General features: G+C 48.5%; 1 protein-coding gene across 1 annotated transcript; it reads left to right on the top strand.

Annotated features, from left to right (window-relative positions):
- The first annotated feature begins 509 nt into the window (after window positions 1-509).
- On the top strand, window positions 510-14,476 carry STIP1 (stress induced phosphoprotein 1). Its single transcript, XM_055314532.1, has 14 exons — window positions 510-600; window positions 3,590-3,799; window positions 4,273-4,414; window positions 4,582-4,723; window positions 5,409-5,577; window positions 6,541-6,667; window positions 6,757-6,859; window positions 7,143-7,263; window positions 8,548-8,644; window positions 8,784-8,908; window positions 12,802-12,838; window positions 13,052-13,155; window positions 13,356-13,528; window positions 13,984-14,476. Exons 1-14 carry the CDS (start codon window positions 592-594, stop codon window positions 14,054-14,056), a joined length of 1,632 nt encoding a protein of 543 aa, XP_055170507.1. The 5' UTR covers window positions 510-591; the 3' UTR covers window positions 14,057-14,476.
- The last annotated feature ends 1,183 nt before the right edge of the window (window positions 14,477-15,659 follow it).

Here is a 15,659-nt window from a genome sequence, read left to right as displayed (position 1 = left end):
GCGGCAGAAAGAGACTGCTCTCTCGGACTCCCATAAGCCACCGCAGAGGTGAAACTCCACGCTGCCTTTTGAAGGATGGCCTTTTAAACCTATCAGCGCGAAGCCGCGGCGACTCTCCGCCCAATCGACATTCTTCTTTGACCTGAAGGCGGTGCCCTCACGGCCCCGTCAGCCCAATGGGAGAGGTGGAAATTTCCAGAAAGAACAGGACCAATGGGCGCGGCCAGCGGGGCCACGATTGGCGGACCAAGCGACCAACCCCTGTAGCAGAAGTTCGCCCCTCCCTCCAATCATAGAGCTTTGGGCAGGCGGGGCTTACCGGGAAGAGTCCAATCCGGAGGGGCGAGGGAGGCAGGGCTGAGGGGATTACTCTCAACTGCCCAATGACAGAGAAGCAGAGATGATGGGCTAGACTTTAAGCCAATAGTAGGGAAGCACCGAAAGCCCCCTCGGGGAGCTCAACCAATGAGCAGGCGAGGAAGGGGTGGGATCCAGGGGTCCCGGCAGCTTCTAGTAGGTTCCAGAAGGCGGCGCGTGCGGTTGGGAACGCGGAGCGGACGGAGTCGATTCAACGGGGTTCCGGGCTGGGCTATGGAGCAGGTGAAGGGGGAGGGGCGGGCCGAGGCCCGGGGGCAGCTCGGACACCGGCGGAGGCCGGGCCACGGGTGGAGGAGCGGGGCGGGCGCGGATCGGGGAGGCCGGAGCGGCGGCAGGGGGAGGACGTGAGGGCCGCGGCCCGCCGAGCGGGAGGTGAGCAGTGTAGTGAGGCCGAGTTGTGGGGAGCGCCGGGTCCAGTCAGCGCCCGTCGCCTGCTCGCTCGGTGAGGAGGACCGGGGGACCGGGGGACCGGCGACGGTTCGGCCTAAGTCGAACGGGAAGAGAGGCCGTGGCTGGGCCCCGGAGGCCTCCTGGGAGGTGGCTCTCAGCTCAGCGGGGAACGCGGGGACGGCTGACGGTGGGCGAGGGGCTTCGGTAGAGGCCGGGGGGCCCGGGTCCGCACCAGCGGGGAGTGGGGACGGAGAAGAGAAGCCAGCCGGGACTTGGCCACAGTTAACTTGGGAGAATGCAGGGAGCGGGGACGGGAATCCGCTGGAAGTAACCGGTTGGGGGAAATACTACTTTTCTGCCTACGGAAGGACGTTGAGGGAAGGTTTGATGAGCGGCCGCCAAAGTCCTTGGAACGGTTTCCATCTCTACCAGTGCTTTACAGATGTATGTGCCGCCCCTCTCTTTTTTTCTTTTCTTTTCTTTTCTTTTCTGTCTTGAGTGTATGTGATTCGAGAGTAACTGAAGGTTGATGTTTCTGGAAGGTTGGTTTCTGATTACACGAGGAGGAATTGGTTTCTGTAGAAAATCTAGGCTATGTAGATAAGCAGCAAAAAGTAAGTTATTTGTCTCGGCTCAGCATTTTTAGGGGACCGCGTTTGTAGCTGCTGCTGGTGGTTGCTTTCAGTGGCTTCATTTTATCCTCTGCTGCCTGGAGGTTGTGAACAGCCAGAAGAGATTTTGTTCTATTCGAAGCTGTCATGGAAGTGTAGCACTTATTGGGAGGGGGAGATGGCTCCTTGTTTTTGTGTGATTTAGAAAGCCTAGTGTTACTTTTCTCAGGTAAAGCCATTGCTGTTTTAATCAAATCTGGAGCCTCTTTGGTAAGTTTTTTTAAGTTGTAGAATTGGAGGGGTGAATAGTTTTTTTTTTTTTTTTTTTTTGTTCACTTGGGATAATTAAATTGTATCTAAGACTAAATAGGCTATGGTAAAGACAAAACAAAGATTTTTGGAGTGAAAAACTCGTTACTTAGAAATTGAAGAAAAGGGTTTGTGCCTCTTGTCAAAATAGGGAAAAAACTTTTTAGAGTGGTGCTGTCCGTTGCAGATGGAGCAGGTGTGCAGGTAGACTGTAAATGAATGACTAAACTCAGGGCTGCACACTCCTGCCTTGTGTGGAGGCAACTTAGAATTTTAACTCCAGGTGTGTCCCAACCTACTCCTGAGCCCATTGATCATGCAACTCTGCCTTTGGTTTTCATTTTCAACTCAGATCTGTATTTCAGGTTTCAGAAGTATTCAAGTTGGGCAGATTGGAGTGTCCATATTCTCTTTTTAGTGCCTTTCGAATCCCAGGGTAACGTACTTTTTGCATTAGACTTAATGGAGACGTGGAACCGTGGGAGACTTTTAGCAAGATAGTGTTCGCTATTAATGTGCATTGTGGGCTGGTGTTTTCTATTCTACTTGTTTTATTTTTTATTTTATTTTTTCTACTTGATGTTTTAAAGTGCTGATCATGACCTCCAGACTTGATTTCTTGACCTACTGCGGGCCGGTAGTCACTTTGGAAAATGATGTTTTGTAGGATAGGGAAGAACTTTATGGAGCTGTTCTCAACTGTCTTGATACTAGTTGAGTTTTTAACTTTTTGCTTTGTGGTCTCCTTCCCGGGTTCTTCCCCCCCCCCCCCCCCAAGATTTTTATTTATTTATGTGACAGAGAAAGAGAGCACCAGCAAGAGGAGAGGGGGAAGCAGACTCAGGAGCACTATGTGGGGCCTCCGTCCCAGGATGCTGGGATCATGACCTGAACCAAAGGCAGATGCTGAGCCACCCAGGCATCCCTCCTTTCCTGGGTTCTAAGATGTTTATCCTGTGCTGCATTTGGCAGTCCTTTCCTTACTTTGTCCTTTTTAAGGTGTCTCTAATATTTCTGGTTAATGGAGGGAAGTTCCCAATTGGTAAGCCTCAGGGTTCCAAAATCACTTGCATGAGTAGGTAGGTACTGGATCATGGCTGGGTGATAGACTCAAGACAGAATGATTTAGTAATTTGAATGACATACTTGATCTCACCAAATGTGTGCATTTGAGATGTGGCCCTTTTTCTCTTGAAGGGCTTCCCAGGTTGGAAGAAGCCTTGAACTAGGACCGTGGTCTGAATATTTGAGAGGATGGGATATTAAACCACGCATAGTGTTTCATTTTCTTACATAGCTTGTATAATATGAGAATGCTTAAATGTGGCAAAGACTGATTTTCAGAGGCTAGCTCTCATTTACTCATTAAGAGCACAGTAATCTACCACGTTGTGACATATTACCACAATTATGAATGGAAATAGATTTTTCTCCGATCGTGGGTGAGCATCTCCATGCTCCCAGAGAAGCTGTCGTGAAGCCTGTGGGTTGTGGAGTATGTGTCTGTGCACACTCCATTCACTTCTTTCATGACTCCCTTTTCTGTGAGGAGCAGTGCGGCCTGTGTTTGGTTTATCATTTGGGCCTCTTGGCATTCTGATGGCAAATGAATTTGTTTTTCCACGAAAGGAACTCACGAGTGTGTTCTTAATCAGCCCTAAGTAGAGACTTTGGAAAGAGTGGCAAGAATTCTAATTCGCACTGGAGACAGTGGAGAGCCAAGGGTCAGGCTTTATTTCTTTGTTCCTTATTATTTATTGGTTGGTTCCAAAAGATGTGGGAGATGGTAAACGAACACATTGAGTGTTTTCTTTTCGGTTTATAAAGTAACTTTGTCAATAAGTCGGGATCAAGCAAGTGTGTTATGGGGAAAAACTACATTGACCTTTTTTTTCCCTTAGGTAAATGAGCTGAAAGAGAAGGGCAATAAGGCCCTGAGTGCGGGCAACATTGATGACGCACTGCAGTGCTACTCTGAGGCCATTAAGTTAGATCCCCAGAACCATGTGCTCTATAGCAATCGCTCCGCAGCCTACGCCAAGAAAGGGGACTACCAGAAGGCTTATGAGGATGGCTGCAAAACCGTGGACTTAAAGCCCGACTGGGGCAAGGTAAGCTGTGGATGCACTGGGACTTCAGAGTTCACAGAAATGCCTTCTAGAATGCTGTTAAGTACAGGGCCCTCCTGACCTGGCTGGTTGCAATCCCTGTAGACAGGTAGTTGCTGGCCCATTCATTCTCCCCGTCTGCGTCTTTGCCTCAGACTGCTGGCACGGGTCGCCAAGTCTGAGATCCCATCTGTCACTGAGACCTCTCTTCTTTGTACTACTGAGAGACGAAAGACTGCTGACGGACAGCCCTGGGTCATAAGATAAGCTGAGGTGGGGAGGGTAAGCATCTTTGAATTGTGGCTGGATTCTTCATTCTTGGCACCATGTGCTCCTCTTCCTGTTCTTTGGTCCTCACGTGAATACCCATTTTGTCCTGTGAAATGTAAAACAGGTTCTTTGGAGTTCATCTTCTGGACTTAACTCCTGGTGTCCTTTATTTTTTTTTTTTTTTTATTCTTTCTTCCTGGTTTAAGGGCTATTCGAGGAAGGCTGCAGCCCTTGAGTTCTTAAACCGATTTGAAGAAGCCAAGCGAACCTACGAAGAGGGTTTAAAACATGAAGCAAATAATCCTCAGCTCAAAGAGGGCTTACAGAATATGGAGGCTCGGTTGGCAGGTAGGCGGTAATACACTGTTGGTGGTGTGTTTTTGGGGGGTTTTGTTTTGTTTTTAATGGGGTTAACTTTGAAGCTCTCCTGCCTAAATATCAGGCTTAAAGGCTAAAGATGCATCAGGGATCAAGGGAACCGATTTCTGATCACGTGCTTTTTTTGTTCGGAACAGAACGGAAATTCATGAACCCTTTCAACATGCCCAATCTGTACCAGAAATTGGAGAGTGATCCCAGGACAAGGACACTGCTCGCTGATCCTACCTACCGGGAGCTGATAGAGCAACTAAGAAACAAGCCATCTGACTTGGGCACGTAAGTCAAGGCAGCATGGTTTGTCTCTGGAAATAGACAAGAATATGGTGCTTTCTTCCTGGCATTTTATGGCTGGGCATAGGGAAGGAGGGTGTCCCTCAATCAGACAGCAATGTTTCTGCCTTTGCTTTTTCTCTAATGAGTGGTAGGTGTTTGTTGGTTTATAGTTTATTTGTATTTCAAGAAAGGGTCAAGGGGGACATGTTATCAGAATAATTTAGAATTTTCATTTTTAAGTCTCCATGACTATTCGCTCCTCTACTAATAATTCTGATCTGGCACCAACACTATCTTTTGTATACATACCAGATGCTGTCTCTTGGGACATTGACGAGGACACTTGTGGTTGAGAAGAGTGTCAGGTGTAAAGATGTGTTTAAGTCCTACTGGTATCTGTGCCTACCTGAATCTTTGTGGTTCCTGAGATGAGATGGAGTACACCTTTAACTCATCCATCTGTGTGTCTTCTGCCCTCAAGAAATAACCCTGACCTCTCTTACCTCGATTTAGGTGGATTGTCGAGGGGTAGGGTATTCCCCAGTGGTACCTCATGGATAGTGCGGAATCTAGCAGTTTTTCTGTGGAAGAGAATCTCTCAATATAGTAATCTAAGACTTAGCAGTAAATAGCTTAAAATCGGTTGTGAGGAAGAATATCTGTGACTTTCTTTCTTTACCAATGCTAGGAAACTGCAAGATCCCCGGATCATGACTACTCTGAGCGTTCTGCTGGGTGTGGATCTGGGCAGTATGGATGAGGAGGAGGAAGTTGGAACACCTCCCCCACCTCCTCCTCCCAAGAAGGACACCAAGCCAGAGCCAATGGAAGAAGATCTTCCAGAGAATAAGAAGCAGGTCTCGTTTTTTTCCTCATTGTCACATGTTCCCAAGCAGCCTAGTTAGGAAGCCCCTGTCAGACAGGAGTGCCATGGGTCAGCCCGGCTGTGACTTTTGAGTGCATGGTGGTTGTTGTTAATGAGAATGGTCAGTATGTTGAAAGGTTGACTTGCCAAGAGATTTAACAAGAATGGTGTATCTCAGACTTGCGGCATGGATGTTGGTCAGGGCAAGCTGGTAAAATTATGTGATCTTGTCCTCGCCGAGGTCCAGAGGGATATTGTCCACACCCATCTTCAGGCTTCTGTTTTCTGGTTGGATGTATGTAGTTGAAAGTTGTCCACTTAGCAACATTGTCTTCCAGAGCAGGAGGCATGTGGTTACACGATTTTATTTCCATTCTTATAAATGGGAACAGCAGATTGTTGCCGTATTTAGCACCTTCAGATGGGTGAGCGTTGGTTGCTCAGGGTGTCTCCAAGCTGGGAAAAGGCCCTGTGATGTGGATGTTAGCGAGCTGTGCTGAAGACTTCTGCCAGCCCCTTCCGAAGCTCCCACCACCCCTCTGCTGCTACCCCCTGACCGCAGAGGCCCCAGGGTAGCTGTGTGACAAACTGACTTGGCACCGCCTCTCCCAGTAAAACAAGGCACAGAACTGCTATCCTTTTTGAGGCTGGCACAAGCTGAAGAGATGTCCTCTCCCCTGAAGCAGCTCTCTGCTCTCTGATGGAATCCAGGACTGTAGATGGAAAAGGGAGAGTTTCAGAGGAGGTGGAGATGAAACTTTAACTTTTCATTCCAACAGCTAGTCCTTCACTTTTCAATCTCTGGCTGGTTGGGAAGAGGCTGGTAGAGGTGGAGACCTTGCTTCCATAGACCTGTTGGTTGTACGTGCTATAAGGTCCCTGTGATGGGTTGCAAGCTCGCTTTCTTTGCCATCTGGGTTAGATTTGCTCAGTGCCCTTCCTGTACCTTGTCTAGGCGCTGAAAGAGAAAGAGCTGGGGAACGAAGCCTACAAGAAGAAAGACTTTGACACAGCCTTGAAGCACTATGACAGAGCCAAGGACCTGGACCCCACCAACATGACTTACATGACCAATCAAGCAGGTGAGGCCCAGGCCAAGGGGTAAGTGCGTTGTCAGGGGGCCCTGGGTAATGACAGAGGCTGACTCTTCCTCAATCATCCTGCCTGGCAGCCGTGTACTTCGAGAAGGGCGACTATAGTAAATGCCGGGAGCTTTGTGAGAAGGCCATCGACGTGGGGCGAGAAAACCGAGAAGACTATCGACAGATTGCCAAGTACGCGCGACCTTTGGCTGTACTTCGAGTGGTGTGGAGGGGTCGATGTCCGAGACTTAAATTTCCCTGCATGGGGAGGAGGGTTGCTGGCCACACGACCTGCCCTGTTAACTGTGGGCTGGAGAGGAGGCTGCAGGCATCGAGACAAAAGGTGTTTGGAGGGCGTAGTGTCCCAGCAGTGAGGGGGGGCCTTGTTCCTAGCTGTTGACGTCATTTCTCTGCAGGAGATGACCTTGTGCCTGATCCACACTTAGCAAATTATTTTTTCACTTGTTTCTGTCAGAGCTTATGCTCGAATTGGCAACTCCTACTTCAAGGAAGAAAAGTACAAGGATGCCATCCATTTCTATAACAAGTCTTTGGCAGAGCACCGAACCCCAGATGTGCTCAAGAAATGCCAACAGGTGGGTACGGAGAAATGGGGGTGTTTCGTTGTTAACTTATTTTTTAGAGTTGTAATTAATAATCTTAAATGGTTTTACGTAGTGTTTTTGATCATTTTATGTAACATCCTTGTCCATTGAGAACAGGTAAGGAATAACCCTAGGTTGTCTGTGTACCTTTTTTTTTTTTTTAAGATTTTATTTATTTATTCATGAGAGACACAGAGAAAGAGAGAGAGAGGCAGAGACACAGGCAGAGGGAGAAGCAGGCTCCATGCAGGGAGCCTGACGTGGGACTCGATCCCAGGTTTCCAGGATCAGGCCCTGGGCTGAAGGCGGCGCTAAACTGCTGAACCACTCGGGCTACCCTGTGTACTTTTATGTCAGCTCAGATCTTAACTTCAGCAGGGGGGTCAGTGAATGCAGAATGTTACTGTTCTTACTGTGACTTAATTTTTTTTTTTTGCTTTATACAGCTAAAGTGGTGTGTGTTGTGCCTGTTATAAATTATGGAGGGGGTTGATTTTATTGACAAGTTTGGTCAGGAATTTTTTTCTTTAAAATTTTATTTGAATGGTTGCATATGCACAAGTGGGGAGAAGGGGAGAGGGAGAAGCAGACTCCCCACTGAGCAGAGAGCCTGATTTGGGCTCCTCCCAGGACCCTGAGATCATGACCTGAGCAAGTCAGATGCTTCACCAGCTGAGCCACCCAGGCACCCCAAGATTGGTGAGAAAGCTAATTGTGTTATTGACACACGAAAGAGGGAAAGGATCTTAAGCAGGCTCTACTCCTAGTATGGAGCCCAACACAGGCTCAGTCTCACAACCCTGAGATGACCTGAGCCAAAACCAAGAGTTGGATGCTTAACCAGTGAGCCACTCAGGTACCCCACAGAATACCTTGATAAGGAATGTGGTTTGCTTCTGTTTATAAGTAATGTCTACACCCATTGTGCGGCTTGGGCTTGAATTCAGAACTCTGAGATTGAGAGCTGCATGCACGGTACTTCTTGAAAATCAGAATCCACCCATGACTTTTTTCAGTGACATGTTCATGAGTGTTTATTTTTTTATTTTTTGAGATTTTATTTATTTATTTATTCACGAGAGAGAGAGAGAAAAAGAGAGAGGCAGAGACACAGGCAGAGGGAGCAGCAGGTTCCATGCAGGGAGCCCTACGTGGGACTCGATCCTGGGTCTCCAGGATCAAGCCCTAGGCTGAAGGTGGCGCTAAACCACTGAGCCACCAGGCTGCCCATTTATGACTGTTTAAATAATAATCTGAAGAACTGTTTTTTCTTAGGCAGAGAAAATTCTGAAGGAGCAAGAGCGGCTGGCTTACATAAACCCAGATCTGGCCTTGGAGGAGAAGAACAAAGGCAATGAATGTTTTCAGAAAGGTACGTTCCAGCTCAGGTGGGTGGAGCCTTTGGTAAGAGTGGAACAGACCTGTCTTCTTCCTTCGCTGTCCGCGGGCTGGATGTGCCCTGTGGGGAGGGTGGCCTTTTGCTTTCTAAAACAGTTTTATTCCTTATCCAGGGGACTATCCCCAGGCCATGAAGCATTATACAGAAGCCATCAAACGGAATCCAAAAGATGCCAAATTGTACAGCAATCGAGCTGCCTGCTACACCAAACTCCTGGAGTTTCAGCTGGCGCTCAAGGTGGGCAGGTCTGGGAATGTGGAGCAGCCACTATTGTCATTAACCTGTGTGAGGAATGTGTTTTTTCTCTCCACGTTTTCATTGACATCAGTTTGATGTTACTATTTTGATCTTAGAGTCAAGGTAATGGTGCATGAACATGTGAGTTTTGTAAATACAGGAGTGTCTGCTTAGACCCGGCCCATCAAGTTGTTAGTGGTTGGGAGATTGGAAAAGTGGATCTTTGGGGCACCTGGGTTGGCTCAGTTAAGCATCTGCCTTTGGCTTGGGTTATAATCCTAGGGTCTTAGGATCGAGTTCCACATTGGGCTCCCTGCTCAGCGGAGAGGCGTTCTCTCACAAGTCTTCAAAAGAAAGAAAAATGGATTCTTTCCTACTTTTTCTGATGATAGATTCTTTTTCCTTCCTGTTAGTTTTCTCTCTCCCTTGCTTTTTTTTTTTTTTTTTTAAGATTTTATTTATCCATGAGAGAGGCAGAGACACAGGCAGAGGGAGAAGCAGGCTCCATGCAGGGAGCCTGATGCGGGACTCGATCCCAGGTCTCCAGGATCACACCCTGGGCTGAAGGCGGCGCTAAACTGCTGAGCCACCCAGGCTGCCCTCTCCCTTGCTTTTTAACCTTTTAAGTGTACAGTTCAGTGGTATCCAGTGTATTCACACTATGTAACCCTCATCGCTGTCCACCTCCAGAACCTTTTCATCTTAACCAAACTGCATCGTGTTTTTTTTTTTTTTTTAAGGATTGTACTTATTTATTAGAACACAAGCAGGGAAGAGAGGGAGAAGCAGACCCCCCACTGCTGAGCAAGGGGCCTGATGGTAGGGTTCAATCCCAGGACCCCAGGATCATGATCCAAGCCAAAAGCACTCAACCAACTAAGCCACCCAGGAGCCCTGAAACTGCACCCTTTAAACACTAACTCCCATTCCCTCTTCCCTAGTCCCTGGTGGCCACCGTTCTCCCATGTCTTTGTGACACTGACTCCTCTAGGGACTTCCTGTAAGTGGGAGCATCCAGTGTTCTTTTGTGTTAGGCTTATTTCATTGGGCGCTGTGTCTTCTGGGGTGCCGTAGCAGGCATCTGTGTCATCTTTTGAAGGCTGAGTGCTGTTGGGTCACAAGTACACACCATCATCCATCCATCATCAGGTGGCACTGGGTAGTTTCCACCTTGTGGCTACTGGGGTATTGCCTCAGTAGCCTGGGTATTGGACAGGGGCATGCAGCATCTGTTGGGAGTCCCTGCTTGCTTGCTTGTTTTCTTTCTTAGATTTATTTATTTATGAGAAACACAGGCAGAGGGAGAAGCAGGCTTCCCCCTGATATCAGGGGTCCATATCAGGACCTCAGGATTATGACTTGAGGGATCCCTGGGTGGCGCAGCGGTTTGGCGCCTGCCTTTGGCCCCGGGGCGCGATCCTGGAGACGCGGGATCGAATCCCACGTCGGGCTCCCAGTGCATGGAGCCTGCTTCTCCCTCTGCCTGTGTCTCTATCTCTCTCTCTCTCTCTCTCTGTGTGACTATCATAAATAAAATAAAATAAAATAAAAATAAAAAAAAAAAAAAGGATTACGAGTTGAGCTGAGGCAGATGCTTAACCACTGAACTACCCAGGCACCTTCAGTCCCTGCTTTGTTCTTGTAGATGAAGTGCTGTGTCGGGAGTCGTTCAGTGTTTAATTTTTAAATTATTATTTTTTTGAAGAAGTGCAGTATTGTTCTCCACAGCGGCTTTGTCATCTGCCCTCGCTTTTTTTTTTTTTTTAAGATTTTTTTTATTTATCCATAGAGACACACAGAGAGAGAGAGAGAGGCAGAGGCACAGGCAGAGGGAGAAGCAGGCTCCATGCAGGGAGCCCGACATGGGACTCCATCCAGGGTCCCCAGGATCAAACCCCGGGCTGCAGGCAGCGCTAAACCGCTGTGCCACCGGGGCTGCCCTGCCCTCGCTTTTTGATGAGGTCAGTTAGCAGGTGTGCTGTGAGTGTGGCCACATGTGAGTCTGTCAACCCCATGATGAGAGTAGTTTGTCCCCATTGCTGTCTTGAACACAAGCTGTTGGATGCCTCTGTTGGTGATGTTTAAACCATTTTCTGGGGTCATCCCCGGTGGCTCAGCAGTTTAGCACTGCCTTCAGCCCAGGGTATGATCCTGGAGACCCGGGATCAGGATCGAGTCCCACATCAGGCTCCCTGCATGGAGCCTGCTTCTCTCTCTACCTGTATTTCTGCGTCTCTTTCTGTCTCTGTCTCCCTCATGAATAAATAAAATCTTAAAAATAAATTAAACCATTTTCTGGATTTTTAAAATGTTCCAAGTCCAGGCCACCTTATGGGAAGGTGACCAAATGTGACCTGTAGAGACGCAAGTACTTGAATCCGACATAGTAGTTGCTTTATTCGCTTTATTCGCGAGAGAGACACAGGCAGAGGGAGAATGGTGGCACTCACTTCAGGACTCCCGGATCACTACCTGAGCCACTGAGCCACTAGGTGCCCCAATAGTTTTTGTTATTGATGCCACTGTTTTCTGGGCCTATGTCTGGCTTAGAGACATCAAAACCAGTCAGTTTATTCAGCCATTAGAAACGACAAATAGAAAAAAAAGAAAGAGAGAGAGAGGAGAGAGAGAGAGAAAGGAAGAAGGAAAGAAAGAAAAGGAAGAAAAGAAAAAGAAAGAAAGAAGAAAGAAAAGAAAGAAAAAAAGAAGAAAGAAAAAGAAAGAAAGAAACGACAAATACCCACCATTTGCTTTGATGTGGATGGAACTGGAGGGTGTTATGCTGAGTGAAAGAAGTCAATCGGAAAAAGACAAACATATGGTCTCATTCATTTGGGGAATATAAAAATTAGTGAAAGGGAATAAAGGGAAAGGAGAGAGGATGAGTGGAAATATCAGTGAGGGTGACGAAACATGAGAGACACCTAACTCTGGGAAACGAACAAGGGGTAGTGGAAGGGGAGGTGGGTGGGGGGTTGGGGTGACTGGGTGGGGGGCACTATGGGGGGGCACTTGGCGGGATGAGCACTGGGTGTTATGCTATGTGTTGGCAAATTGAACTCCATTAAAAAATTTAAAAAAATAAAAAATAAAACTAGGCAGTTTGCCAAGTGAAGAATAGCATTGGAGGTCACCTGGGAAGTGGACCAGTACTTCCCCAGCTCCATGGAGGGGAGCAGTGAACTGAACCATTTGTGGTCTAGGTTTTTGCTGGAATAGTTGGAAGTGGACCTGGTTGTGAAACTATACTGCATAATAGTATTTTTTTCCCCAGAATTTTTCATTTAATAGGCACTTCAAATCCAGAACACCTATGTGCCCTCAAAGCGATAAGCACACTGGGGGGGGGGGGTTGCCACACCTTTTGTGAAAAGAGCGGTATGTTTGGCGCTCTGTGTCAGAGCTCTTGAGTGCGCTTTAGGAGTCATTAGCATTTGATAATAGTGGAATGAGGGCTGCAAGGCCACATACTGTGGGTCTCTTCAGAAATTTCTCCACATATCCAGAAATACATTTTAAAGCTGTCAGGATCAGGGCCTGTGCATTTCATTTGGTTGGCAGGTCCTCTTCAGTTTCTCAAACTAGAGGTTTCCCTACCTTTTGTAGGTTCTTCCATAATCTTAGCTCTTTGAAAAGTCCAGGCCACTTGCCTTCCTTAGGGTGCTCCATAGTCTGGATTTGTCAACCCTCATGGTTTTGCTTGCCTTGTTCTTCTGTCATCCTTGGCTGGGCCTTCTGTGAAACAGCCCAGATGCCTGGGTTAACAGATGCTCTGGACACAAGAATCTGTCTTGGGTGTGGCCGAAGCATTAGATCAGTAAATCCAAATGACCAGCCTGCCTCCAGGTAGCTCATCTGAAGGAATGAGCCGCATTTTTTTCTTTCCTTCCCAGGACTGTGAGGAATGTATCCAGCTAGAGCCAGCCTTCAGTAAGTACTTCTCCATGGCATCTCCTTGTCTCTTGACACCGGCCCAGAGGTGGAGGGGGGAGAGGACATGCTTGCCTCCTTGTATCTGGGGGCCTGTAGCATTTAGCTAGTGTCAGCAGGCGAGACAGGTGTTGGGGTTCCCATGGGAAGGTGGCAGCAGCACCCTTCAGAGCCATGTTCTACTAACGCCTCCCCTTCCCCACTTCCCTGCAGTCAAGGGGTACACCCGGAAAGCAGCTGCCCTGGAGGCAATGAAGGACTACACGAAAGCCATGGATGTCTACCAGAAGGCGTTAGATCTGGACTCCAACTGTAAGGTAGGGCTCCTTCTGGTCTCCAGGGGGCTCTCCCCTACCTCCATTGTCCCTTGGGTCCTTTTGGTGTTGTTTTGCTGGTTTCTCCCTCTTGCCTGTTTCTTTGTCTCCTTGCTTCTGGTTACCCCTGATATCTCAGAGCTGCGGAAGCAGTGAACCGGTTAGTGCTAACACCCTCCCTTTTGGGCTTTGCTGGGATTCAGGAAGCGGCAGAGGGTTACCAGCGCTGTATGATGGCCCAGTACAACCGCCACGATAGCCCCGAAGACGTGAAGCGACGGGCCATGGCTGACCCTGAGGTGCAGCAGATAATGAGTGACCCTGCCATGCGGCTTATCCTGGAGCAGATGCAGAAGGACCCTCAGGCACTCAGCGAGTAAGTGGAGTTGGGGGAGATGGAAAAGGTGGAGGCGAGCAGGGAGCCTGAGCTTGGTGGCCATGTGACCCGTCTAAGGGGAGTGGTTACTGTGTATTGCCTGCTTGCAGTTATAAAGGCCGGCTGCAGGTGGTTAGCTGGGATGGCTCTGTTGCTGCTAACTGGGTTGGCTTGAGTGATCTGGTGGGAAGAGCAGCTTTGCTGGGAGAGCAGTCTCAGACTTGGGCTGTGTCGGCGGGTTCATGTGGAGCCAGCCATGTTCTGCCCACGGGCCAGGGCCTTCACAGAGCATTCTTTGCCAGGACTCCTGTTGGTGCCTTCCATGGGGCTTGAGGAGTTTGCATTGGGGCTGCTCTGAGAGCCAGTAAGACCTTTTTAGGAAGAAGAAAAAAAAAACCTTTTTAGGTTTAAATCTAATAACTAATAACTTTGCTTTTTTTTTTTTTTTTTTAAAGACACTTGAAGAATCCTGTAATAGCACAGAAGATCCAGAAGCTGATGGATGTGGGTCTGATTGCAATTCGGTGATGACTTGCTCATCATCCCCTTCCCTTCGCCCTCATGTGGAAAGAGGAGCTGGGACCGCGGCAAGCCGCGCGGAGCAGAGGGGAGAGCAAGGGAAAGTGAACAACTTATCTCTATATATTTATATAGACCTATGTGGAAGACACAAGAGACTCGTACTCATGTTACTCGCACCGCCGCTGCCTCTGGGCCCTCCCAGCACACGCATGGTCTCTTCCACCACCCCCTGGGTTCCCTGTTCCCTTCCCCAACTTCAGTCACTGTCTCAGCTGCTCTCCCATAGTTGGTTATTTTTTATTTGGGGCAGTGGGCATGTATGGGGAGGGGGTGCTGTTCTTCCCTGACCTCAGGTCCCAATTGTCCTCATGTTGTTAACTCCACATGCCCTTCTCCAATAAAACAAGCCAGTCGGGCGTGGTTATACATTGTCCTGTTCTTGTAATTTTTTTGCCAAATGACTCAAGTGGTTGCCCTGTAGGGATTACAAACTGAGGTGTGGGAAAGGTGGGAGTAGGAACTGAGTGGGAACCAGAGCCTCTTCCTCAGGTGGCAGATGCGTGTCACCTTTGTATGCTTTGGTCGCTAGGTGGCGCCATAGCCCAACGAGCAGCTGAAAGGGAGTTGGGGGAGGGGCTTCCCTCCCCAGAGTGGTACCCCCAGAGGTCCAGGTAAACAGATGCTCCCAACCTTGCCCACTCATCATACTCCAATCTCTTAACCAGAAACCAGCTAGATGTAGAGAACATGGGTCCCATCCCAGAACAAAAAATGTGTTCCATCACAAGTCTTCTCAGACCTCTCTGAAGGTCAGGAGACTGAATCTGTCAGCTGCTCTGTGTTAGAGTTTTTAAAGAATTCTGCTTCCGAGGCGCCTGGGCAGCTCAGTCTATTAAGTATCTGATTCTTGGTTTTGGCCCAGGTCATGACCTCAGGGTTTCGGGATCAAGCCCCATGTTGGGCTCCATGCTTAGAGGGGAATCTGAGGGTTCTCTCCCTCTGCATTATGTATTCTCTCTCAAATAAATCTTTAAAAAAAACTTGCTCTTGCTCTTGGCCCTTTGCTCAGAGGAGGCCCCTGCGCATCTTTCACTCTGGGTTCATCCCACGCCAGCTGCTTCCACCTTGCCGCCTAAAGTTCAAACCCAGTGAGCTCAAAGTCCTCTACCTGAGGTCCTCTGGTGGGGATACCATGTCTGCCCTAGCCTCCTGTCTGTTGGCCCCACTGTCACCAAAAAGGTTAGTGATGACCTTGCCAAGGCAGCTAGTGACAAAGGGCCTGAGAATGATGGTAAAACTGTTCAGAACAGGCCCAGATCCGGTACCTTCTGCTGGTGCCTTGATCATCAAAGCCCTCAAGGAACTGCCAAGAGACAGAAAAACATTAAGCCCAGTCAAAATAACCACTTTTGATGAGATCGTCAACATTGTCCAACAGGTACCACATCAGTCTTCAGCTAGAGAATTCTCTGGAACCATTAGAGGTCCAGGAGACTGCCCAGTCTGTGCGCTGCAGTGTTGCTGGCTGCCACCCTCGACACCACAGGTGGCGTCGGTAAGTGGTGCAGTGGAATGCCCAGCTAGTTAAGAGCTGCCACGGGAAATACTT

Source organism: Nyctereutes procyonoides, unplaced genomic scaffold (genome assembly GCF_905146905.1).
Source record: "Nyctereutes procyonoides isolate TBG_1078 unplaced genomic scaffold, NYPRO_anot_genome, whole genome shotgun sequence".
NCBI lineage: Eukaryota > Metazoa > Chordata > Mammalia > Carnivora > Canidae > Nyctereutes > Nyctereutes procyonoides.
This window is presented reverse-complemented; position numbering and strand designations above follow the sequence as displayed.

Excerpts from the sequence above, each read along its gene's own strand:
- STIP1 (XM_055314532.1), top strand. Across the intron at positions 7,264-8,547 it reads TGCTCAAGAAATGCCAACAG|GCAGAGAAAATTCTGAAGGA; the intron begins GTGGGTACGGAG and ends GTTTTTTCTTAG. Across the intron at positions 13,156-13,355 it reads ATCTGGACTCCAACTGTAAG|GAAGCGGCAGAGGGTTACCA; the intron begins GTAGGGCTCCTT and ends GCTGGGATTCAG.